At 40.7% G+C, this 24,544-nt stretch overlaps 1 protein-coding gene across 2 annotated transcripts in view; it reads right to left on the reverse strand.

The window, feature by feature from the left end:
- Nucleotides 1-1,867: 1,867 nt before the first annotated feature.
- The window catches only part of znf608 (zinc finger protein 608), a 37,537-nt gene continuing 14,860 nt past the window's right edge, over nt 1,868-24,544 (reverse strand). Inside the window, exons 3-9 of one of the 2 annotated variants that reach the window (XM_044026735.1) lie at nt 14,169-14,256; nt 8,597-11,066; nt 7,201-7,678; nt 6,329-6,495; nt 4,436-4,583; nt 3,787-3,843; nt 1,868-1,978 (exon numbers count right to left, since the gene is read on the reverse strand). In XM_044026735.1, coding sequence (XP_043882670.1) covers nt 1,959-1,978; nt 3,787-3,843; nt 4,436-4,583; nt 6,329-6,495; nt 7,201-7,678; nt 8,597-11,066; nt 14,169-14,256 — 3,428 coding nt within the window. In that variant the 3' untranslated portion in view covers nt 1,868-1,958. Of the gene's footprint in view, nt 1,979-3,786; nt 4,584-6,328; nt 6,496-7,200; nt 7,679-8,596; nt 11,067-14,168; nt 14,257-24,544 lie in introns of both variants that reach the window. The other variant, XR_006360468.1, reaches the window with a different exon arrangement.

Here is a 24,544-nt window from a genome sequence, read left to right on the forward strand (position 1 = left end):
TTTTTGTCTTGTTTTGTTAATGTGAATGATGATATTGATGGGAATGACATCTCATGCAGCCAACCTAATCTTACATTTTCCACACCACAAGAATAGAATTTTGTTTCCAAATATATAATTCTAAGAGTATCACATGGATTTCCTGACCTTGTCCTTTTTTTCCAATTTCTGAAGACTTCCAGTCAGCATGGGCCAGGTTAGATGATACAAATGATAATACGGAAAATGTATTGTGTTCAACTTATTTCATTAACCCCAAATTAACCCACACAGCCCTGTGAGTCCAGTTTTCTCAAGATCTGCTGTCTGGAATACCTGAATGGATCAACCCGTGTACTGGGAAGTGGTTCAGTGGTTGAAAATGACCAGCAGCACCAGTTTGTGGAAATGAGAATCAAAAGTTCAGTACTGATCATTCTGTCTATCAGAGGCTCTGCAATGAGCTAGTTAGCTTGTAGAAGGCATGGGAGCAGAGGCAGAATGCATTCTTTCCCAACAGGATCATCAGCATTTACTTCAAGCTGGTTTTCTAGCCTTTCCATTTTGCAACACAGTATTTTGTGTGTGTTTTTTGTGTGTGGCTTGTTATTCAAAACAGATATCAAAGAAAACTTTCTTGTGAAGTTAGTCCCAGTTACATGATGAATTTGGCAAGTTGTCAGTCTGTGGCACATGAATGTTTATGAGATTTTACAAGTAAGATTGAAACAAAAAAATAAAAAACTTTTTGCAATTATTATTATTATTATTATTAAAATAACAATATTTAACAGCTGCAAAGAGTGCTTAATAAATGTATTAGACCACCATCAAATGTAAGGTTTATGCCACAGTTGCCCTAAATTAACAGCATTTGTAATTTTAATGTTTCTGTAATCGTTATTACATCAGTATGTACAAGCTCTTTAATGGAAATTATTTTTAATGGTAAAATATAGTTATTATTGTTATCCATGAATTTTCTAATACAGTTTTACAAACTGAAAAAAAGTAAGCACATTATTATTCCATGATTAAGATGTCAAATTATAGTTTTAGTGGTCTAATACACTTGTTAAGTACTGTATCTGAAGTCTCATGACTACCAGGATGTGTTGAAATATGGTGAATGAAAAGGTCAAAGATGCCACAGAGTGAGTCTCAGAATACTGTTGATGACTTCAGAGGAACAAACCTATGATTTAAACACCAAACACATGGAGGTTGTGTTCCTGCTGGTTTGTCCTGCTCTGCCTGCTGCTCCCCTGCAGGGCTGATGGAGATCAACATAGAGAATATGATAAAGCATGTTAGTGCTTGGCCATGAATCTGTACAGAATATATACACCACTGGGCAGGTCGATGTGAAGGTTCACTCTCACATAAAGACAATACAATCAACATGGTTACGCTCAAGAACAGGTTAGTAATACAAATGTAGTGTCAGCACTATGGAGGGAGGACCACTTCATTAATCAGAATGAGAATAATGAGGATAATAGACTTTGTAGCTTCCTAATGCTGTTTCCAAATAGAAGTTTAAAAAACAATCAACACTATCTGGATAAATTAAGTAATCATTACATTCAGTCATATCTTCATAAGAATACACTACGATAAATGTGCATTTTATTAAGTCCCGCACGGCTGCAGCTGAGCTGAGGGCACCACGCTCTGGGATGTTTTGTTTTATACACATTGTCTGTCAAAACTCTGCAAAACTGAGAACTTCAAATGTCTGATTCTGGATCTGTACAGCCAGTTTCTCCTTCAAAAAGGTGCCAATCCTGTCGTCTGTTCACCTGTTCATCCGTCCCTCTCTGGGTGAGGTGTTATAAAACAGGTGGTTGTCATTTGTAAGAAATGAAATAGTTATTTTTTTGTTTGATTTAGTTCTCTGCCTCTCAGCGAGGCGACGCTGATTCAACACCATGGAATTGATGTGATAAATTCCTCATGTAAGACGTGGTCACATGATCCTACTTCTTTGATTCACTCTCTGTGGAGACAAGAGGAAAATGGTAAGCAAGGAAGAAGCAGCAGAGGTCAAAACATTGACAGTTTATTTCCCATGTGAAACATGTTTGACCTTAAATGTCAAACATGTTCATTGGTGTGACAGTGATGAAGGTTTGGTGCATCTGCTGATGGCAAGCTCCTATGATTCACTGTTAAATGAAAGGAAAACACACTGTAAAATAAAAGGGAAGCTCTGCCACTTTATTTAAATTCCCAAAGGATAAGGAAATGAAGAAAAACAGAAAGAAAACCAGACTCCTGCTGTGAGAGAATAATAAAGATTAAAAAAAATAAGTCTAGTTCTCGCTTAGATTACTTGATTGACATTACTCTGAAAGGATATTTCAGAATTAGGGCTGGCCCACGCGTTCATTTGGCCCTAAGCAAATTAAGATTTTTGGGGCCTTTTATCAATGTCATTAATAAAGCAGTAAATTATATGATTCTTCTGGGAGAATTTATGTCTGAAAACGATGTAAAATGTGTAAAAGCCTCACTGTTGTCCTCATGCACAAATAAAAAACAATATATAAAATGCTCTAGGGGCCCCCTAGTGGCCACAGGAGCCCTAAGCAGGCACTTAATTTGCTTATGCCTTGGGCCAGCTCTGTCAATGATGCCAAAGACGATGGTCAAATTCATCTTTTAAATCCAGTACTAACAGTGTCGTGATTTGATTCAATTTCTAAATCAGTGAGTCATGGAGATAATAAAATGCACTATAAACATGCAGAATGTTTATAAAGCTATGTTTCATTTCAAGATAAGAAGATAATTAATGTGTGCCCTTCTGATTTAAAGCCAAATTTGATCTTTCTCTGTGTTTCTGTGTTGCTCTGTGCTTCCTCCACCGTTCTTATCTTCCGATAACTGCAATCTTTGCCCTGGTATGGTAATCGTCACATTATGCTGTTTAATTGCCTGGCAGCAGGTATTGCATTATTTCACAACTTCAAAAAAGGTGGGGATGCATAGCAGATGAAATTATATGGAAAACACTGCAGAGTGAATAATGTTCATTTCAGGAAGGAAATGAGTAGCGAGCTGTTACTCCCGAGAGAGCAGACTCAGTTATTTGATTTATTGACCCAGCAGATGGTGTGAAGATGAGACAAGTCTGCAGGTTGATTTTTATTTATAAAAAAAGGATTTGAGTCAATTCATGTCGTAAGATGAACAGTAAGTGAACAGAGTTTGGGTCAATGCTGGGATCACAGCAGAGACACGGAAGACCCAGAAACTGAATCCACAGTAACTTTTACAAGCAAAGGCTTTACAGAAGGAACTGGGCTAATTCTTCAGCGTTATGTAAGATAAAATGCTGTATTTGTGAAAGTGAAAGTGACACGTTAAAAATATATCTGTTCAATACAGGCAGGGACACACTCATGGGGACCAAAACCTGGACCCGATGAGGCCCAATCGCATTTCTGTATTTCTGAGGTTTTGAGGTTAGGGACAAAACTTTGCTTAGGCTGTCCAAGTGAATGAAAGTCAGTGCAGTGCAAACCTGTGTGAGTGTGTGTGTGCGTGCATGTGTAGATGCGCCGTAAACTTTGCGCAGATTTTTCTAAAAGTTTTCTGTCACCCGACAATTTCTTTGGTTCGCTGCAGCCAGAGACAAAAAAAGTTTTCCAGATGAGTAAAAATACTCCTGTGAGGCCATATGAGAATGTTAGTATGTCTTGATGTCTTCAGAGGTGTATACAAAGCACAAGGTTTGTTTTACAGCTTTTTATAGATCTGTCAGCCTGCAGTGTGCCAGAGTCATACAGTGTTTAAGCTCACCTGTGGATGAGTGTCCTGACACATGCTGACTGGAGACCAGCGACCTGGAGCTCAACCCTTCAACACAGAGGAACCAGGAAGGGAAATGTCAGTCAGTGAGAATCAGTTTGTGTGGTTACATAAATGTAAAAACGCTGCAGTAATACAGGCCATTATTTTAGATTGTTTGACTCACAAGCGCCCCCACAGTTGCCGAGTGTAATTACATTGTCGTAAATACCACTCAGACGCCATGACACATCTCCTCCACTACTCATCACATCAGCAACATGTTGCAGAAAACAATGATGTCATCCGGCATCACATTTTTTGTCACATAAAAGCACGGGATTAAAAAACGGGATTAAAGCCCCATTTTTGCTTAAAGCCCACATCGGCTCGTTTGCCGATCAAAGGATAGGAGGTTAGGAGGTTTTCAATCATGAAAACAAGTTAATATATGTAAGTAGACCTCCATAACTAACATATAAGTGTGATACAAGCATTCTATGTCACCTTTAAGTGATCATGCCTCAATATGGACACATGTAAATGGAAGGTTTAGATATAATCTGATTAAATACATACAATCTGGTTACAAAACACATAAAAGTATACATTGAGTTCAAATACACGCAGGGAGTGATTGTGGAGCATTGTCCGGTCATACCTTGGTAGATGTCATACTGCCCTGACATCAGGTTGTAGCTCATGCCCAGATGAGTGTGATGGTGTGTGTGAAGGTGTCGAGCGAACGAAACATGGTTCCTCTCTCTTTCTGTTTCTCTCTCTCCCTCAGGGGAACCCTTCTCGCCCGGCTGTAGGAACACACATGGATTCACATGAGCAGGATATCAAGTGTATTAACAACACTGAATGAAAACAAGCAGTGAGTCTGAGGTAAAAACTAAGCAGCAAATAAAAAGTCTCTGTCAGTAAAGTTGAAGCTGCACAGGTTGAACTCAACTCTATCACAAGATTTTGAGTTTTTTTGGATTGAGGAACTTTAGAATGGGAGTGTTAGACTGAGCCTCTGGACCTTTGACTCATTCAAATACCACAGCAGTTTCAACTTTCACTACTTTAGTCAAAGTTCCACCCGTAGTAAGAGGTAATGCCGCACATAAGATTAGTCAGTTAAAAATTGTATTTTCAAACTCAGCTTTCCCAAAGCATTCATTTGTTTTCCTCTGATTTTACTTGAGGTGAAAAATACATGTGAGACAGAATCATTGAATCATTGCTGCAGCTGCTGTTGGCAGAAGAAAGAAAAAAACATTAACTCTAAGAATCAAAAACACAGAAGCAGGCAGTGGTCATATCGACCATTGAATGGGTGAATTTATTGTTGTAACTATATGGAAAACAACAGATGCCTGGAAAACAAAATAATGCAGTGAAAAATAGCACATGAATTTGACATATTTTAGTTTCACAAATTCTGCAGAAAATCAGAATATCACTGCTGTCTTGCTCTTCTCACATTTAATGTTTCAATGTTTATAAGAAGTATTTTATACATTTTTGTGCTTTAGTTTAACACAGCAGTTTTTATGCCACATCTTTATTTTGTCTCTTTCATATAATTGGATTTTATTCTTCACTTTATTGTTTTATTGCTGTCAATTTTATTGTGTGTATTTTTATGTTCAAACATGTTGAAATGATAGGTGCTATATAAATAAAGCTGTGCCAAGTCTTAATGGTTTATTTATTGATTTGTGGTTATAATTTATGTTCATGCAACAAAAATGAAGCTTTCATTCAGTGTCAAGTCGTTTCTGCTTGATTCAATAAAGTAATTACAACACATTGTAAATGTGTTAATTCCAAGTGCTGCAGTTAAAGTGCATCAAGCATTAGTACTGTTGTCATTTTTTTAAAAGTAGTAACCATCAAGGCTGGTACACACCAAGCTGAAACAACAAACAGCAACATCACGTCCATTTAGTGTTTATGAGAAACTATGGTGGCCTTTCGGTAGAATAAAAACATGAAAAACCCCTTCATAGAGCCAGTACAGGGTTACTGTACAAACATGGCAGTACAACATGATAGCATGCAAGTAACGTTAATGTAATGCTAGGGTTAGGGATATTAAATAATAAACATCACAGCTCGTGAAAATGTTCCCTTTCTAATGTGAGATGGATTTATATGCGACATGGAGGGCATTCAAACGGATTCAGCATGTAAACAGTACGACACAACCTCATTTAAATACACCACATCTCTTCAGATCAGATGGCAGTAGTCTGCTGTTATCACTTAAAAGGAGAAACCCTAAGATGGACAGCAAAACACAACGTTTGCCCTAACAGTTAACAGCCATTTTCTCATTCACATGCTGAACCAGCATGTGTTGCTATCAAGTGCTACATACATTTAACAATAATAATATTAATACATATAATATATTAGTAGTATTCCAGTGGTGTTTTCAGCCTTTGTGTCATGTGTAGGAAAGCTAACACTTTTGCTGTGAGAAGTATAAAAGTGTCCTTTAAATGCTACTGCTGAGCACTGCAGTGTGGATGTGGCAGTGGAGTGAGTGGTGTCTCACAGCAGGTGATTTTCCATGGTACGGGTGGCTCTGCTGCTGCAGCAGCTCTATGGCTGATGACGACGAGGAGTCACTGCTCTGCTTGCTGCTCACTGCCCCTCTGCCAGGTGGAATCACCTCAGATTCCTCCCTGCCCGCCGTCTTACCATACAGAGGATAGTGGAAACCTAATGGGCACACACACACCACACAGGGAAACACTGCTTTCATGTTTTGTTCTGAAGAACTCTTTCTGTAATTTAGAGGCAACAAGCTAAGGGGTTTTCTTTGGATAAAAATAGTCCTGATGCCTGGATTTGCACTATTAAAAGTATTTTACTGCATCAGTGCTCCTGCACAGTGTTTAATCATTTGGTATCTAAAACCTAAACTAATGGATTATACAGTTTTAAGAGGGTCTGTGATTCAGTAAGAGGAGTTTCACATAGCAAACAAAACTGGTATAAGTAGTAACTAAATAATTCACAAACCCCAGTGGAAAATACCACAATTACTTCTAATATATTTGGGAATAATGAAAATTTGCACTTGTATTTAATTGAAAATATTTCCCTTTTTTTAAGACAAAAGAAGCAACAGATTTAAAAGCCACAGTGGGCCGGACTGGGAAATAGGTTGCTATGAAAAAGCTTCAACCTCATAGACACTAGACTAAGTAATTCAGCAAAACAATACAATCATTTCTTATACATATGTGTAAATGTATCAATATTTTGTGTCAAAGGACTTGTTTGTAAGTAAAATATGACATTTTAAACAGTAAACCAGACCCCTTTGCTTTGTGAAGTCTTTGGTCTACAATTAAATAATAATAATAATAATAATAATAATAATAACAATGTAATAAAAACAACCTTTACCCAGCCCCTTACCTGGGTAATTGTGGACCAGTGTCGGGGACATGCCTCTGTAGGATCCTCCGCCGCTCTCACACATTGTCAGGTAGGGCTGATAGGAGGAGTGCTGATACTGGATGTAGGGCTGCTGCGGAGTCATCGGAGGAGACACTGCTGCACGGGCACTCTGGGACTCCTCAGAAAACCCTCCTATAGGCTCTTGACCTTGATCATCCAGCCCTTCCAGCCGGTCCGAGTCCTCAGCATCAATGTTAGGTGGAAGATCGTGGGATCCATGGACCCGGGATTTTTTTGTGTCTCCGCCCATGCCTCCTCCCCTCTCTCCTCCACCTACTCCTCCCTGGGTCATCTTGGCTCCAGCAGGCTCCACGGTAGCTCCCCATTCTTTCCCCCTGTCTGCCTCACCTTCCTCAGCCTCCTCTCCATGTTGACTCTGTAGCTCTGAGTATTTGCTGTGAGCAAGGCGGTGAGCCCAGGTGGGGCCGTCTGAGGGCTAGATCGATGGGGACAAGTGTTGGTGCTAGTTGCAGTGTTTCCCCTATAATTCTTTGTTAACAGTGGTGGGTGGGAGTCATTCTGAGGTCAGTTCAACATCAGTCCAAGTCTCTGTCGCAGTTAATACTAAATACATTTTTAAAGTCAATAATAGCCTTCAAGCATTTTGTCTTTTTGTGTTTTTTGGAGGGAAAGCAAGGCAAATTTTTAACCTGAGTTTTAGCAGAGGTGGAGAATTTCTGATTGCGGTGGCCCACCGCTGCTGAATGACTATAGAGGAAACACTGTGTACTCAAGTGAACAGAGCCATAGACAGAGCACCTATCACTGGCTCTGGGTGTGATGCTGATGAAGGATGACGTTTCAACAGGAGGCGGCCATTCAGAGGTGGGATGTGACTAGTGTGACGCCCCTCTCAATGACACGAATCAAGACACAAGATCAACTGCAGCATTTAGGCCAAACTGAAGGAAAACACAACCAAACCAACCCCAACATGGCTTTCATTCCATTCATACAACCATTTTATCTGACCCAGCATGGCCAGCATTAGATGTTAAATGCACTGTGAGATAACGAGATTAAAAATCTGTACAAGCTTTCTGAAAAAGCAGTTCCTATAAAAACTACCAGTTATGTTTAAGAAAGCGTTCCTTTGTTTCTTTGTGTTTTTATGTTTCACATGAACAGTTTAAATTGGAATTACACATTCACTCAAAACAAACTACATGGGTTTGATTTAACCCAAAAGACTGAAGTAGAGCTTCAGCACCACAGAAGCCATATGGTCTTAAGCACCTAATGGTTTAGCTGCACACAGTGTGTGATTCATCTCTGTGTGACACAACGGTCATTGAAGCACACCAACTACACCATCAGCGGCGGCGGCAGGTTAGAGGCAGAGGGACAAACTTACACTTGAAAAGGAAACATTTGAATCCAGATCTGCCTGACTGCTTGGGTTGTGGAGTGATGAAGAAGAGGAAGTAGACGGTGACTTGATGTCATCACATTCTTTCATCAAGACCTGGTGCTGGTCCACCATACCTCCGTGCACTGCCTTTAAGCTCATACTCTGTCCCCTTTCTCCTCTCTCACTCATCTCCACGTATGAGAGGACTGGTTTGGAACTGCACCCTTTGGAACCATCTGGACCTTTCCCAAGCGTGGGTCCACTGACTGAACACCCAACAATATGTTTCACGTCCTCACTGTCTCTTAACCCCTGTCCCCTCTCGCCTCTCTGTTTGACACTGGGTGGCTGGTCACAGCATTTAGAGGCCAGTAACAGTTTCTGGTCCATGTACAGTCCTCTGGAGTACTGTCCATAGTACAGGGACTGGGCCAAAGCAGTCTGGGTGTGACTCATAGCCAGTTGGAGCTGAGACTGAGGTGGCCCCTCACCTTTCTTAGAGTCAGAAAACTCATGGGAGGAGCTTTTGTCATCTTCAATAACATCATCCTTTCTGTCTTTCCCTTTGCCATCATGAGCAGAGCTTTTGTGGAAAGCAACACTGCTGCTGTTTTGCTTCTCTGACTGCATATACCCCTGTAGGTAGTAAGGGTCATAGCTGTGGTAGTACGGTGATTGGGAGTCTTTTGATGACGGGGCAGATGATGTAGGTGGGGTTTTACTAGGGTTTCCATGGTTGCTATTGGAGTTCACCTCAGAAGAGACCGAGGAACCAGACTTGGACCTGAGTCCATCTGAGCGACATTCGGAAGATCCCCCATCATCCCCAGCATCTGAGATGTCAGAGTAGGCCGGACTGTTGTTCTTGCTGCTGCTATCTGCTGTTGCCAGGCAACTACCATTTGCATCAAGCCGTGATGAACTGCCAATGGAGGGACTGGGAGCATTGTCAGTAAAGGTGTAGACCTTATCGGCCTCTGCACGGATACTAGCCATCCTACTCTCTTGGCTCTCTGTGAGTCCATTTATCATATCTTGCTTACTGAGGTGTTCCTTCAGAAGACTTCCAGAAATTTCCTTGACACCCATTTTAGATCCACCGCCTCCATCTTCCATTTTGATTCCACTGCTGTCTCCATTCTGCATCCTGGATGGTACATCTTTGTTATGTTTGTCCTTCAGCCTCCGTTTTTCTTTCTTCCTGGTCTCTTTGCTGCAGGTAACTAGAGTGGCTTTGACAAGACTTGGCTCCACAACAATGCTCAGCTTTGGTTTGATTGGTTTTAACGGAAGGTTTTTACTTGTGAGGCCAACTGCTGCCATGGGAGAGGGCGGCTGTAAGGCAGGAGTATCTGCTGTACTAGAGGGATATGTTGCATTTGGTATGGCAATCAGCTTGGGTGGAGCGGGGGCTGGGGCAATTGGCCGGTTCGTCCGCGACTTGGACAGCTTTTCTACCTTCCCGTTGGCCTTTTTACCCTTTTCACAAGCACCTCCCTTTTTGTCAATCAAACCTTCAGCTTCTAGTTTGGGCATCTCTACCATGGAGTTCCTGTCTGGGACCATGCAGTTCTCCAAAACAACAGTCATGTTAGAGATAATGGGCAGATTGCTGAGGTCATCAATCAGCCCATCTTTTAGAAGTGAGGTTCTTCTGGTTTTAGAGTTAGCTATGGGGTTGTGGTCTGTACTAAGAAGTAGCCGCCTGTTTTTAGGAGACCCTACTGTGGTCACCTTGTATAGAGGAGCAGGTTTCTTAGAGGAACTGTTGGCATTACTACTATTATTAATGTCTGACAGGTCATATGCTATGTTGCTGATGGTATCTTCACAATCTGATAGTCGTTCCTCACTCTCTCCATCCTTAATGGGCTCCAGTTCAGGTTTCCTCTGCTCTTCAGCCTCCAGGTGTGCATGTGTCTGATGGTAGCGCAGTCCATTGATGTGCTTGTAGCGTTTAGTGCAGTTGGGGTGGGGGCAGTCAATGAGAATGGGAGGGGGAGGCGGTGAAGAAGCACAACCTCCACCTGGATCCATGAATGAAGGGTCAGATTTGCCCTGAGGTGTTGATGGGGCACTCCGGGATTTGGCTCGAATCCGCTTCCCATTTCCATTTTTAATGTCATCAGATGACACTAGGCTGAGGTCCAGGTCAGCTGGTGGTTTGTTCTTTCGCTTTCCAGACGAGAGGCTGTTGTTGTTGGAAGATTTCATCTCCTCTACAGTGAAGAAAGAGGGTGGAGTTCGGCAGTTGCTGTTGATGAGGTTGAGGCTGCCTCTCCGTCCCTTGGTGTGAATAGGTGCAGTAGTTCCAGCCACACCACCTCCACGGCTCCTGTGCTGTGATAGACCTCGGACTTTGGCAGCAGGGACTGGCTCAATGCAGGGCCGCTCAGCCATGGCCATTCGCATTCGTTTCCCCCGGCCACGCCCACCTAGCAACTCTAGGTCACTGGAGGGAGACTCACAAAATCTGGACAGATGAAGAATAACAACAGATGTTACAGATAATTCTTCATAATGAATACTTACTGACAACAGGAACATAGATGAGCTGGATCACATTGTGTAAAAATTAGTAAAGTATATAAAATATTAAAAGTATCAAATCACTTCATATCATATCACATTTTATCACTATATTAACCTCCCTTTAGATTTGGACACAAAGAACAGCAAGCCTCTCAGGTGTGAATGGGTTTTGAGCACTGTTCTTGTCTTGGGTCAGTATTAAACTGAAAAAAAGCAACCAAGTCACGCTAAAGCCATACATGTCTGGGTTCACAGTCACACCTTCATCTGTGTGCTCTGCCCTGAGGAACAGCATCCAAGCCAATCTCACTGCTCTGCTGCAAATGATACAAGGTGGAACACTGCAGAATCGTACGGGCACAAGTGCATCATAGGCGTTAGATACGCCAAGGACACCGGGGACATGTGCCCAGCACTATTTATGATCGACCATTTTGTCCCCAATTCTTATACAAATGATATCAATTTATCACTAATGAAAAGGTTGGCAGGTAGGCTACAAAATACCCACTCATAATCAACCGAAACCGCCAAAACAATGTGCTGTCCAACTAGCTGGAGCCCGGCCCCTTTGGATTGTTCATTCTTTTGCATTCACTTCATTTCACATTACATTCTATTAAAATCATAATTAATTGCATTGTATCATATCACATCTTATTGTGAGTATCGTAGTGTAGTATGTATACTTTACTTCTTCACTCAAACTGAACCCAAATCTTGGTCACTTAACCCAGATGGCAGGAATTTTCTCTGCACCTTGCTTTCTTCTCTTTTTACATCATAAAGAAAACATGTACAGACCACAGTTATCTCTGTGTTTTGATATGCATTCACAAGCCATCCCTTTGAAGTTTTTCATGCTGTTCATACTGTGGCTTGAATCTTAACACTGGTGATGCTTTTCTAAACACCTGTTAAAATGTGGAAAACTGATTTATTTATAATTATCCACAGTGTCAGGCTCTATTTTCGAAGCCAGACTTGAACCTTGCATCTGTGCTGGCTCTCTAATGCATTAATTACGACCCTACATCACAGGATGGATTGGTGTTAAAAACGCAATGAATAAATTCTAACCTTGGAAAAACTGTTTGGGTTTTAATCACCTTATTAAGAAAACAGACTGCAGATCACATTACCCCCGTGGATTTAAAACGATGGTATCTCACATTTTCTCTGATGTTTGTAATTACTTTCCTACATCAGTTTGCCCCTGAATGTCACAGCAGATGTGGAAACATGCGATTGAAACTTTTTGTATTTTCACTGAGCACATTTAATGACATTTCTCACTGCAGTGCCCCTGATGCAACCCCAAAGATTTCATTTTTGAGTTATGACTGCACATTGAACTGTTAAGGCATTGTCACTGCAATGAGAAAATGCACATGCCATCAGAGACACGCAAGAATAAATAAGGTCAATTAGGACACACACGTCATGCAAGAACTATTGTGCTGCTTCATTCAAACAAAACACACACACATGCACAGTTCACACTGCCATGACTAATCTACAAAATAAATCAATCTGATCATTTGAAGTGATATTTTTTTGTGATGGGTTTTTTGAAGCGGGGTCAGGATAAAGCTCTTTGTAATATTTAGCTCCAGTAATCATGTTTTTCATTCTTATGCAGGTGAAACACATCACTCCAGAATAGGATTTTAGGTAATCTACTGAAAACTCCTTTATTTATTTACATTGCAATGCACATTATGACTACATCACAAAATACATGTCACAATGACCTTTCCTACTTTGTGCAGCAATCATTTTTAATAAGCCCAAACTTTTAGACCATTTGTATTTATGGTAATTTGTGTTTAGTCTGTTTGACACACGATAACAACAGGAAGCATTTCATTCTAGTAAAGTATATAATAAAGTTATGTTCAGTCACCACTGACATAGCCAAAATAGCCAAATGGAAAACAATAAATCTATTCTCTGATTCCTCAAATTTAGCTGTAATCGCCATGACAACAATCATTTGCATGCAGGAGCAATAATTGGGAGGTTTCAGCCTTGTGAGCAGTTCCACTCAGCAATTACAAAAACACTCTCCATGTGTATTAGGACAAATTTATAATATTTTATCATTTCAGCTAGATTAAAGCATTTTGAATAAAAATAATTGCTATGCTCAGTTAATAAAAAATAAAAACAACCCTTAGTAAATAAAACACATATAAGAATATAACAGTTAAGCACAGTGGATCACACAAGGAAAAAGGTAGAGTGAGATTTTAGTTTGTTTATCACTGACTTAAGTGGAGTTGTTGTAAATATAGACACAAACAGTATAATGCAGACACACTGCCACTAAGCAGTTAAACAGTGTCCTAATTTTAACACTTTAAACACATTCTCTAGGACATTATGTTTTCATCACTGTGGGTTTATCTGCAGGTTTGTCCTTCAGTACAACTTAAAACGGTGTGATGCAAGTAAGACTGAAATTCAGAAGTTATTGTTCTTACACCCCTTTGTAACAAATAACACCAAACACGAAGAAAAGAAAAAGCACACCTGGTTACGTTAACCATTTAGTTTAATCTGTTCATACCTGAATTTTGTTAACCTTAGTTTGATTCATTTCGATCCACACTGCAGTCTAGACTCAACATGTGCTCAACGCTAAGTGCTTAAAAACTGTTTTGTGATTGGTGAGAATTGTGTGGGAAATTTGCCATTCTCTGGATGGTGTATACCAGTATTTAACACTGGTATATAACCATCACCATCCAATTTGAGCGAGCAACTGGGCTATGCCGAGAAAACAATATATCTCATAATGATAAAATAATGCGCCCAGAACAGAGTGCAATTACTGTGTTCAAACAAGCCCATAAGAACCGATGTAGAGAAGAAACACCTCACTTTCATATGAACAAGCTCGAGACAACACCAGGTTAGTTGTGTCGGATTAATGTCAGATCACTTTCCCACCACAAACAACTGTGTTTTTGGGTGACGTAACTCAAGTTTGAATAATATTCACAGATCATTGATCAGATTTGTTGTTGTTGTTAGTTACCTCGGTGGAGCCCAGTCATGTTTAGTGCAGTCCAGCAGAGTTCCCACGTAGGTCCTTTTCCTCCACGTCACATTCACCACCAGCACACCTGCCACACACACACACACACACAGGACAGAGGAACTATATTAAAACATTTTTCACACTTTATTTTGTTGTCGTGGCATCTTCTGAATGTAGAAACACACCACTGACCAAAGACAGCATATGCAGGATACATTCTTTAAAAAAAGATAACAACCTGTGTGACACTGTTCTTGATGTCATCATCATTCCTCTCAGGTTTTGGCTGGAAGCAAAGATTCATCTCAGATATAAACTCTAACCTGGAGACTGAAGAGTTTTTCTTCACTCTCAGACTGGCTTTTGAGAACATTAACCTCCATTTTGTGATGCACCAGCAGCAAAGCCAAGCAAATCAAATTTCAGACACATTACGACTTAAGAACAAGGTTTGAGTGCAACACGACTTTGTACTCTTCAATTAAAGTCTGATTTTCAAAACACGTTGAGTTTATTCCCTTTTATTTCAGATGTTGCAACAGTAAAATACTCCAGAGGAGGAGGAGGAGTCAGTATTACTAAATGGCGTAAAAAAAAACCTCTATACATTAACATGTGTGTCACACGTTTTTCATTCATCATTAGAATTAATAGATAGTTCAGAAAGCTGGTGTGATATTTCTACAACATAACACGATGGAACTTTATTTGTTTCTGCACATTCACACCTTTACTATAGAGATGAAACTGAGTGAAACAACTGTATTTGGACAATGGCAGTCCAGTTATAACTGGGTTACATGTGAGTCTTTGTGAACAAAATCCTGGCTCCAGAAACCAGGAAAACTCTGACTGATGGAAAACCTCAAGTGACTGACTCATAAGTGACTGATTTAAATAATCACAGGAAAAAACCTGCATTGACTCAGTTTCATGGAAAACTGAGGAAAAGAAGTGTTTGAAATTCCGCTCTGTGAATATAGGTGAAATGAAGCACTAAACCTGAAGTAAACAATACTCTGAATGATTTTACCAATGACTGTAAACTGGATCTTAAGTTAAACATCAGACCATACAGTAAATCAAAGCTTCTGTAGTGACATACTTCCTGTTTCATATCCCATTTGCATCACCGACCAGTTGCATTAGGATTGTAGTTTGGCAGTTCACATACTCACTGCACAATCCATGTATATTATGTATCCACTGTAGGGAGCACATCACATAACAGACCAAAGAGGCCTACAGGATTTGCAATTTTGAATAAAAAATATGGCATCACTGCAGGATTACCTCTGAATTCAAGGCAGAAAAAGTGATCGTGGCTCAATCAAATCATACGTGTAGCCCTTAAATCAGCAACATTGTGGCAATATTGTCACCTTTTAAACCTTTTAATTTAAAAAAAGACATTATGGACATGGTATTAAAGGAGCTCCGGATAAGCTGGTTGACACGCTTCGTCTTGGCGATCGCTCTTTTTCTGCCTTGACTGAATGTCCACGCTGTTTGTTAAGTTGCAATATATTGGGTTTATTGCTGTGCGTTTTCCATACATAAGGAAATTCCATCAAACAATCAAAAACAGTTTCGCGAGGAGCGCCTCCGCACTACAGCGGTCGAAAACCGTTTGCCCTTCCGGGTCAAAAACCTGACAAGGACAGTGATAATGTCACCTATATACACCTGAGCTCCCCCTCTGAGAGCACAGCGACCCCACACACACATTGAGTGAATTACACCAAACCTCATAACACAATCATACACATTCGGCTCCTATACATGGTCATGGACAAACGGCAGCCGACAACGCAATGGATGACATCACAATAAGTTAAACACTGAGCCGGAAATGGAATCACCGACCTTCTCTGATGACATTCATTTTGTCATTTTAGTAGGTAACGGTGAGCTGATGGAGTTACTTGTTGCTGTCAACAGCATTCCATGTGAGCACGGATTTTCTCACTCCCAAGCGTGCCTCTTTGCTCACATCCACCATATCAACTTTACTCTTCCTAAATCTTGTTGAACCCCCTCTGGCAAAGTTCAATCCAGTCCCGTATGTGAGGTCGTGGGTGGTCAAAGGACACAGAACTGCCACAGACACACGCAGTAAAACCTGAAAAAAAGAGGGGGGGAATCGGACATGCTTGTGATGTGGGTTGTTTTGGACTACTAAATATGGTGAGCATACTGTCTATTAATAGGCCGCCGTGTCAATCTTTGAATAATAATAATGGAATATATGTGTGATTTATTAAAAGCCCTTTTTTTTTTACACATTAGATCTGTTGAAAAATTAATTGTTGACTGTATACTGTAAGTCCCACCTGTGGTGATGTGGGCCATTGATATTATTTGAAATTGAAGCTTGTCGCAAGTGGGCATTTTCATGTTGTTTTCAGCACGTTTTCTGTATACGTTCCGGGACCTGTGCCCGTCTCGTCATCCCTGAGCTGTCATATGTACTTTGCGTTCTGGCACCTTATGATTTACAAATGAAGCACTGGACATTCACCCTCCCACTCAGACACCAGACAAGAAAAGACAAGGCCTAAGAGAAAGGTAAAGAGATGGGAATAATCCTCATACTGTGATACAGAATAAAACTTTTTAATGACTCCTTACCAACAACAACAAGGGAGCTTTTCCTCGTCACTCTCAGGTCCCCTGTAGCCTTGATGGTGTTTCTATGTATAGACTGTATGACTCAGAAAACTCAACATCTCAACGCGTTTCGTGTTACTATGAAGAAAATCAACCTTAAGGCTGAAGTTGTTTTCACTTGTTTGTGTGAATGTTGATTTCTCTGTCACGTAAGCTGCAGATAAACAACTTTCAAGAGAGAAACAGCAGTGATTCAAAGGTTTCTGAAACAAAGGTCCCAGAATCAGAGAATCTGATTGGTTCACTGCTTTGTTCTTAATTTTGTTGGTTGATTTATTTGTTCATTGGTTTATATTTCTGTCTGTTTGTTGGATGATTGGTTTATTGTTGGTTTGTTTGTCCTTTCTTTCATTGTTCTGTTTGTTCTGGTTGTTTTTTTTGTTTGTTGGTTGACCCATTATTTGGTTTCTTGCCTCATCAAATCTATCTGTTCTCTCTGCATCAAATATCACAATCACATCTTGGTTCCACTTTCAACCAGGAATCAAAAAAATATAAATCCTGCAACTCTTTACCATCTCGCCCCCAAATTCAACCATCTTAGTCAAGTGACATTGGAGCTTACTTTAGAAAGACTAAAGTGATCTTCTCTAATGTTTACTAACCGTGTTCTACAGAAGATTTGTTTTTGCAGCTTTTCTCTTGAAGGTTTAGTTTTTCTTTTCATTGTCACTAAAGCCCCTTTTCCACCTATGGTACAAGCTTGCCTCAACACGGCAGTTTAGGTTGGTTTTCCACTGCAAAAATAGTACCTCCTCAACGTGGGCGGAGTCATCACTGCATGAATGTATGAAACTGCGGTGACTTCGTTTTACACGCGACACACACAAACAATGACTAGTGACTTGTAAAGCAGTTGTTTTCAGTGTAACTGAATCATTAGAATCAGTTAAATAAAAGTATTTGTTCAGTACTTCCTGAATGACCAGAGCACAGACTCCATCTGACACAGTCGGAATGAAATACAGCGGCAGAGTTTGTGATTCCACTCGCTGCTCGCGATCAGCAGTGCCGTTGCTAAATACACTAGACTCCTCTGTTAAATATTGAGATTTTTGATTAACCCACATTTTTAGGATTGTTAAATCTTTTTAACTGATCTACAGTTTGGCGTTGTTCAGCTTGATTGTTGTCGGACGTCTCTTCCTGTGACGACACTCTGACCAATCAGTGGCCGGCAGTCTGGCGACGTCACATATAGCGGTGATCCCCAACTCCCGGGCCGTGGACCGGTCCACTCACTCCTGGCGTATGTCAAGATGCTTGTCTCTGTCACATGTCACGGTCAAAGAAGAAGATCAACTGCTGGAGATCGCAAATGACGGCGGCATTAAAAGTATGTTTGAGACAATAACTCTGCCGGTGTTCTGGATTTAAGTCATGGCAGAATACCCTGAGATCGCCACAACAGCACTGAAAACCCTGTTGCCATTTCTGTGTGAAGCAGGGTGAGCACCCGTCTCCTGGCTCGCGTCATCTGGGTCCTCTGTTACCGGCTGCTGCACAATTAACAGGTGGGACTTCACATTTGTCCTTTAGTCAGCGGGCAGCATCCGCAACTGGCTGATGAACTTGGCCATTTCTTCACCCAACCGGAGCACAACTGTTGTTCTTTTTCTGTTTCTACTCCCTTTAGGTGTCACATCTGCCTCCATCTTGTCCTGTCCCTTGTGTCCTCCCTTCTTTTACACCAACTGTCCTCATGTTCTCGCCTTCTCTGTGGTCTCCCTCTTTTCCTCCTGCCCAGCAGCTCTATGTTCAACATCCTTTGCCCAGTATAATCACTGTCCCTCCTCTGCACATCACCAAACCATCTCAACCTTGATTCTCTTACTTTATTTACTTTATACCCCACAAATATGTTCATTTCTAATCCTGTCCATCCTGATTACTCCCAACAAAACTCACATATTCAGCATATTCAGCTCTGCTACCTCCAGCTCCTCCTCATACTACTGTCTCCAAGCCATACATCATAGCAGGTCTCACTACCATCTTGTAGACCTCCCGTTTATGTCACACATCAACCCTGACACCTGTCTCCACCCACTCAACTACCTCTAATCCTTGCATCTTCACTGTACTACCTGTCTCACTGTCATTCACACAGAGGTATTCTGTCTTGCTCTTGTTAACCTTCATTCCTCTTCTCTCCAGTGCATACCTTTACCTCTCCAGGTTCTCTTCCACAACATGGTCCATGGAGACTCATACCTGACCTCATCTGTCAACCTGTGCAACACCATTGCAAACAAGACGGGGTTCAGAGCTGATGTAGTCCAGCCTTCATCACTCCAACTGTCACACTGTCCTCATACATGTCCTCCACCACCCTCACATACTTCTCTGCCACTCCAGACTTCCTCAAACTATACCATAGTTCTTCTCTTGGCACCTGATCATAAGCTTTCTCTAGCTCCAAAAAGACACAGAGCAACTCCTTCTGGCCTTCTCTACACTTCTCCATCAGCACTCTCAAAGCAAACATAGCATATGTCCTCAAAGTACTCTTTCCACCTTCCCAAATCCTCACTTGTTAGAACATTTCCATCATTTTCCCTATTCACACTAACCTGCTGCACATCCTTCTCGCCTTCCTTAGGGTCTGGTCCCTCATATAATTCATTATAAGCCTTTTACTTTGCCTTTGCCCCTTCTCAAAGTGTTTTAACTGTTCCCTTGGTCATCAACTCACTATTTAAGTACCTAGTAAACCTACATAGACAGTGTGGTGTGGGACACAATATTATAACATGTTTGTAATACAGCTTTAAGGTATTTGTATTTATATTGCACTTAAAACATGTTTTTATTTTGAAACATCTGCCGAGAAACTTATTGTTGTCAAATAACCTGCACCAATCAGACATGAGCCTGGTCGCTAATCAAGCAGGCGTGTGGATAAAGAAGGATAGTGAGAGATAATGCTGACAAGAAAGGGAAGGAAAAAAATGGAGGCAAATGAACATATGAAAGGAGAGTCGATCGTGAGACCCCACAGGACAACAGCAGCTACCAACAAGCAGTCTAGACGTGGAACACTCAACATCTCAACACTTGTCGTGTTACAATTAAGAAAATCAACCGTCTGAATGTTGATTTCTGAAACTTTAGTTTGTTCTTTTGTGCACTTCATCTCCTGTATATATTTTTTTATTTTCCAATTATTTTAGTCTAGACTTTAACCAGTTTTAGTATAGATTTTAGTAATATTTTATTGGCTACATTCTTCAGGCACATTGTGGACGACCACAGAGCCACATATCAGATTTATAATATGTGATCTACAACCACGTATAGAAGTGACACAAATCTGATATCAAAATTAGAATTCATAATTCAGTTTCTATGTCCACACAGCCCTGAAAAAAACCCTGTAATCTGAATGTATCCTTTTATTATTATTTGAGATATGCTGCCTGTTAAGATTGAGACACAGGCACCAGGAAAAGATAACCACGGTAAGCTTGGCCTCCAAGTCAGAATGTGCAAGAATGTGAACCACTTGATGTATGTTTTTAGGTTTTAGGTTAGAATTGAAGTCCACGGATCATGGTGCATGACTGTTTGAGAAACAGGTGATCGGACATCGGACAGACAGATGATCAGACATCAGACAGACAGATGATCAGACATCAGACAGACAGATGATCAGACATCAGACAGACAGATGATCAGACATGCAAGTCAGTCTGATTTTTGCAGGTCAGAGTCGAGCCAATCAGCATCTGATTAGAGCTCGTCAGACTCTGGACTCCTGCAGGGTGGGAGGGTTGGTCTGAAGTAGAGGTCTCGTTTTCCCTCCTCTGTTTCTTTAATTCTGCTTAATTAACATTCAACATGCATCTCCTCACTGAATCCTTACTGCACCATAGGGGGGGAGTTATCTGTCTTGCCACCTGAGCAGCAGAGTCGACCCATCAGGATAAAAAAAAAACAACACTTTCTTTGTCACGTCTTTCTTTGTCCTCATTTATCTCTCTGACAATGTCATCACTCTGAGAAAATTAACTTTCCTTTAGTCTTTGTCTTTGTATCTCTTTCTGACTCCATTTGTATATTAATCTCCATTTCTTCATTTAAACCTCTTTAAACCTTTTTCGTCCATCTGCTAATGTGGCAAGTTGGGCCATGTGACCCGCATTCTTTGCGGGTGCACTGAAATCACCAGACAGAACTCAATCAGCCATCAGTGTGCAATGACCGTTAATTATCTGGGCAGGTGACTGCGCCCCTGATACAGGCCGTACCCTCCTTCCTGAATCAGTATGGGGGTTATTTCGGAGTGAAATTCCCTGAGGTGGTGTTGTCAGTTTCCTCTCACCTACCACCACTTTGCCACACTAACACCTGTCTGTCTTTTATATGTCCATCCAGCCACACTGATTGATGCTGCATCAGTTTGTGTCCTCACACAAACCTGGAGACATGATGTTTTGATGCTTCCTGTTTTCTGCATTGCCTCCACAGGGGGTATTTGTTTGCTGGGGCTTTAGCATGAAACAAATAAAAATAAATAACAATGTAACGGTTTTAAATTTCAGGAATTGAACTTGTAATTTGAGCCTTGAAGCATTTTGTGTGAGGATCTGTGTGGAAGCACTAACTCTGAGACCTGTCTTCATCTCTTTTTATCTCTTTATCTGTCTCTGCTTCATCTAGCACACTGGCCGTTTCTCAGTACTCAAGTAAGCAAGTATGTACTTATATACTTGAGAAGTACGCTGGGAGTATATACTTGCCAAGTACGGGAGTACACAAGTATGTGGTTGTTTCTCAATAGTCAAGTATGCAAGTATGTATGTATTGTTCTGCTGTTTGAATGGTGGCTGGTGCCAAGTGCTGCAGCCTCATTACCGCCACCTACGGTGTTGATAAATGAACATATGAAATACTTTTAATAAATGCATATATATGTTGTTATTTTTACATTTTAAATATTTAACTTCATTTATTAATTTATTTCTATTAAAATATACAATACAAATAATACAATGTGGAAAATAGATATATTACAGCATTGTAGAGTAGTATATATATATGACGTGTAAAAATATATACTACTCTACATATCTAATATTTACATATTATATTTAAATACAGATACAATGATCGTGTGACTTTAATATAAATCTGACATTCAACGTTAAAATAAAATAATAATAATAATATACAAACTTTCAAACTGTCAGGTCAAAACGTTTCCATTAAAATCAAAATAACACGTCAACAGCAAATCTATGGATCACACCGAGCATCTAATGATAGCGACGTCTGAGCCAGCGGATCATTTCATCAGGACAGGCCGAGGTAACGCTGCTCTGTGTCGGGCACAGTGAACGCCGAGAGCCCGCAGAGGCGGAGCTGATCACCTCCGACAAACGTCGCTGCCAAACTATAAATACGTCATATCTTCATACACAAACCATGTTTGAATTCTAAATGACTCATTTCTCTCCTCAAATGATGTTAAAACTTTGTTCCGGGACACAGAAAAATATTTATTTCAGATTTAGATTTCTATTATCTGCTGCTATGCTCCGCCGAAATGTATTCTGGGATACATGGCCATCACAAGTACGTTTAAGTCACCTCCGATGCATACTTGGTAAAAATGGGCGGAGTGAGAACACTTCCAGTTTTGAGAACCGTCCTCACTGTTCGCTTACTTGAGAATTGGAACAGCACTTGGACTGAGGCTGATGACGTTTTCACAAGTACGGGAGTACACAAGTACGCACAAGTACGCACAAGTATGGATATTGAGAAACGGCCAGAGACTGTATATTATATGTTGTCACTGTCTTTCTGCATGTCTCTCTGACTTGTTTAAAAAGCACTCTCAGACCATGTTTGCATTTTCATTTTGTTCTTCACTTTCGTCCAGGCAGAGTGAGAAAACAGTGCCTGTTAATTAAAACTGGGCTGTGAAACAAATGTCTCCCCACCAAACATGCTGCGCACATTTCAAACACCCAGCAGCTGACAGAGTGAGATGGGATTTATTCATTAGCAGTCTGCAGTACGGAATTACACCTGCGCTCATAGGCTGCAGAGCCTAGCAGTATCCTCATTACTGGGCTATCAAAGTGCAGTGGCGTGGAAATCGATAGGTGCATCATCAGGATGTCTGATCTGCAGCCTCATACTCCCATGGTATTTTTTTAAAACATTGGACCAGTCTGTGGTTCCTCTTCTCTTCTGCTTTGGCCTCATGATTACATGGCAAACCTGTTCTTACATGGATTTCCAGTCATGTTCAAATATAAACTTCATTATTGAGTTGTTTTTATTTTGGGAAAACAATGTGGCTGAGAACTCTGGAGACATGAAGATAAACACACTCAGTTAAGACAAACGACGAATCCAGGAGAATTCAAAAATTAAGTTTAAACGAGGATTTCCAGCTAAATGTAGGAGAAACTACGACGGAGTATTTGGGCCACATTGAGAAAAAAAAACATTTTACGGACTTTGAGAATAAAGTCGTAAATTTATGACTTACGACAGCGATTTCCTCCAAGTCTGCAACTCTCTTCTAAAACAACAGGTTAGAATATTACGACTTTATTCTCGTAAATTTACGACTTTAATCTCGGAAATTTACGACTTCTTTCAGTGGAAAAGATGCAATTTCTTGCATGTACTTTTTAAATCCTGATCCTTATGACTATGTGATGCTGACGTGCCAAAAGATTACGTATCTCCTTGTTTGTGAAACCTATTCTAACAATTCCACAAAATGCTCCGCGGACAGAATATTACGACTTTATTCTTAGTCTTAATCCATGAGAATAAAGTTGGGATTGGCGTATACGACAGCATATTCCAGTTCCTGCCATATCCAGCAAATTCCCAAAGCCATTGAAGAGGAGTGTACCAACATTCCACAGGTCACAATCAACAACCTGATCAACTCTATGTGAAGGAGATGTGTTGCACTGTGTGAGGCAAATGGTGGTCACACCAGATATTGACTGGTTTTCTGACCTCCACAATAAAGCAAAACTGCACATTTCAGAGTGGCCTTTACTGTGGCAGCCTCAGGCACTCCTGTGCAATATTCATGCTGTCTAATCTGCATCTTGATATGCCACACCTGTGAGGTGGGATGGATTATCTCAGCATAGACAAGTGTTCACTAACACAGATTTAGACGAGAGAAATGAGAAAATGTTCAGCTCATGAAAAATAGAAGCAAACCCACGTCAGCCTGAATAGGAGAGGACACTGACCGCGTGGAGCAAGTGCCCGGTGCTGCCAGGCGCCTTCTTGTGAGCTAATGTGTCCAAACTGGGCTGGGTCGGCTCAGTGTATCTTCCTCCTCAACTCTTTTAAAATATTGCACTAAGGATCTTTGTTTAGCCATCATTGTGGCATTCACTGAAAAGCCCACTACTAGCGTCCCTGTGATCCAAAGCAACGCCAACTACATTCCCCAATGGTTCGGTTTTTAATTAAACACAGAATGAGATCTCTTTCTCTGACGTGATATTTTTTGTCCACACCTTCTAAATTAAAGGTCTCCATGATGTCTTCAGATTTCATGCATGCATTCAATGTAAATCTGTTTCCTCAGCCTGAGTTCAGTAAAACAGCTTAATCTGTGACTGTCAGTTAAGTAAAAATCTTATTTTGGTAGCTGGTGCTTCAATAGACAAGTTATCAATCACTATTTACATCCCACACGGCTCTCAGACGCC

Source organism: Solea senegalensis, linkage group LG5 (assembly GCF_019176455.1).
Source record: "Solea senegalensis isolate Sse05_10M linkage group LG5, IFAPA_SoseM_1, whole genome shotgun sequence".
In the NCBI taxonomy this organism is placed as follows: domain Eukaryota; kingdom Metazoa; phylum Chordata; class Actinopteri; order Pleuronectiformes; family Soleidae; genus Solea; species Solea senegalensis.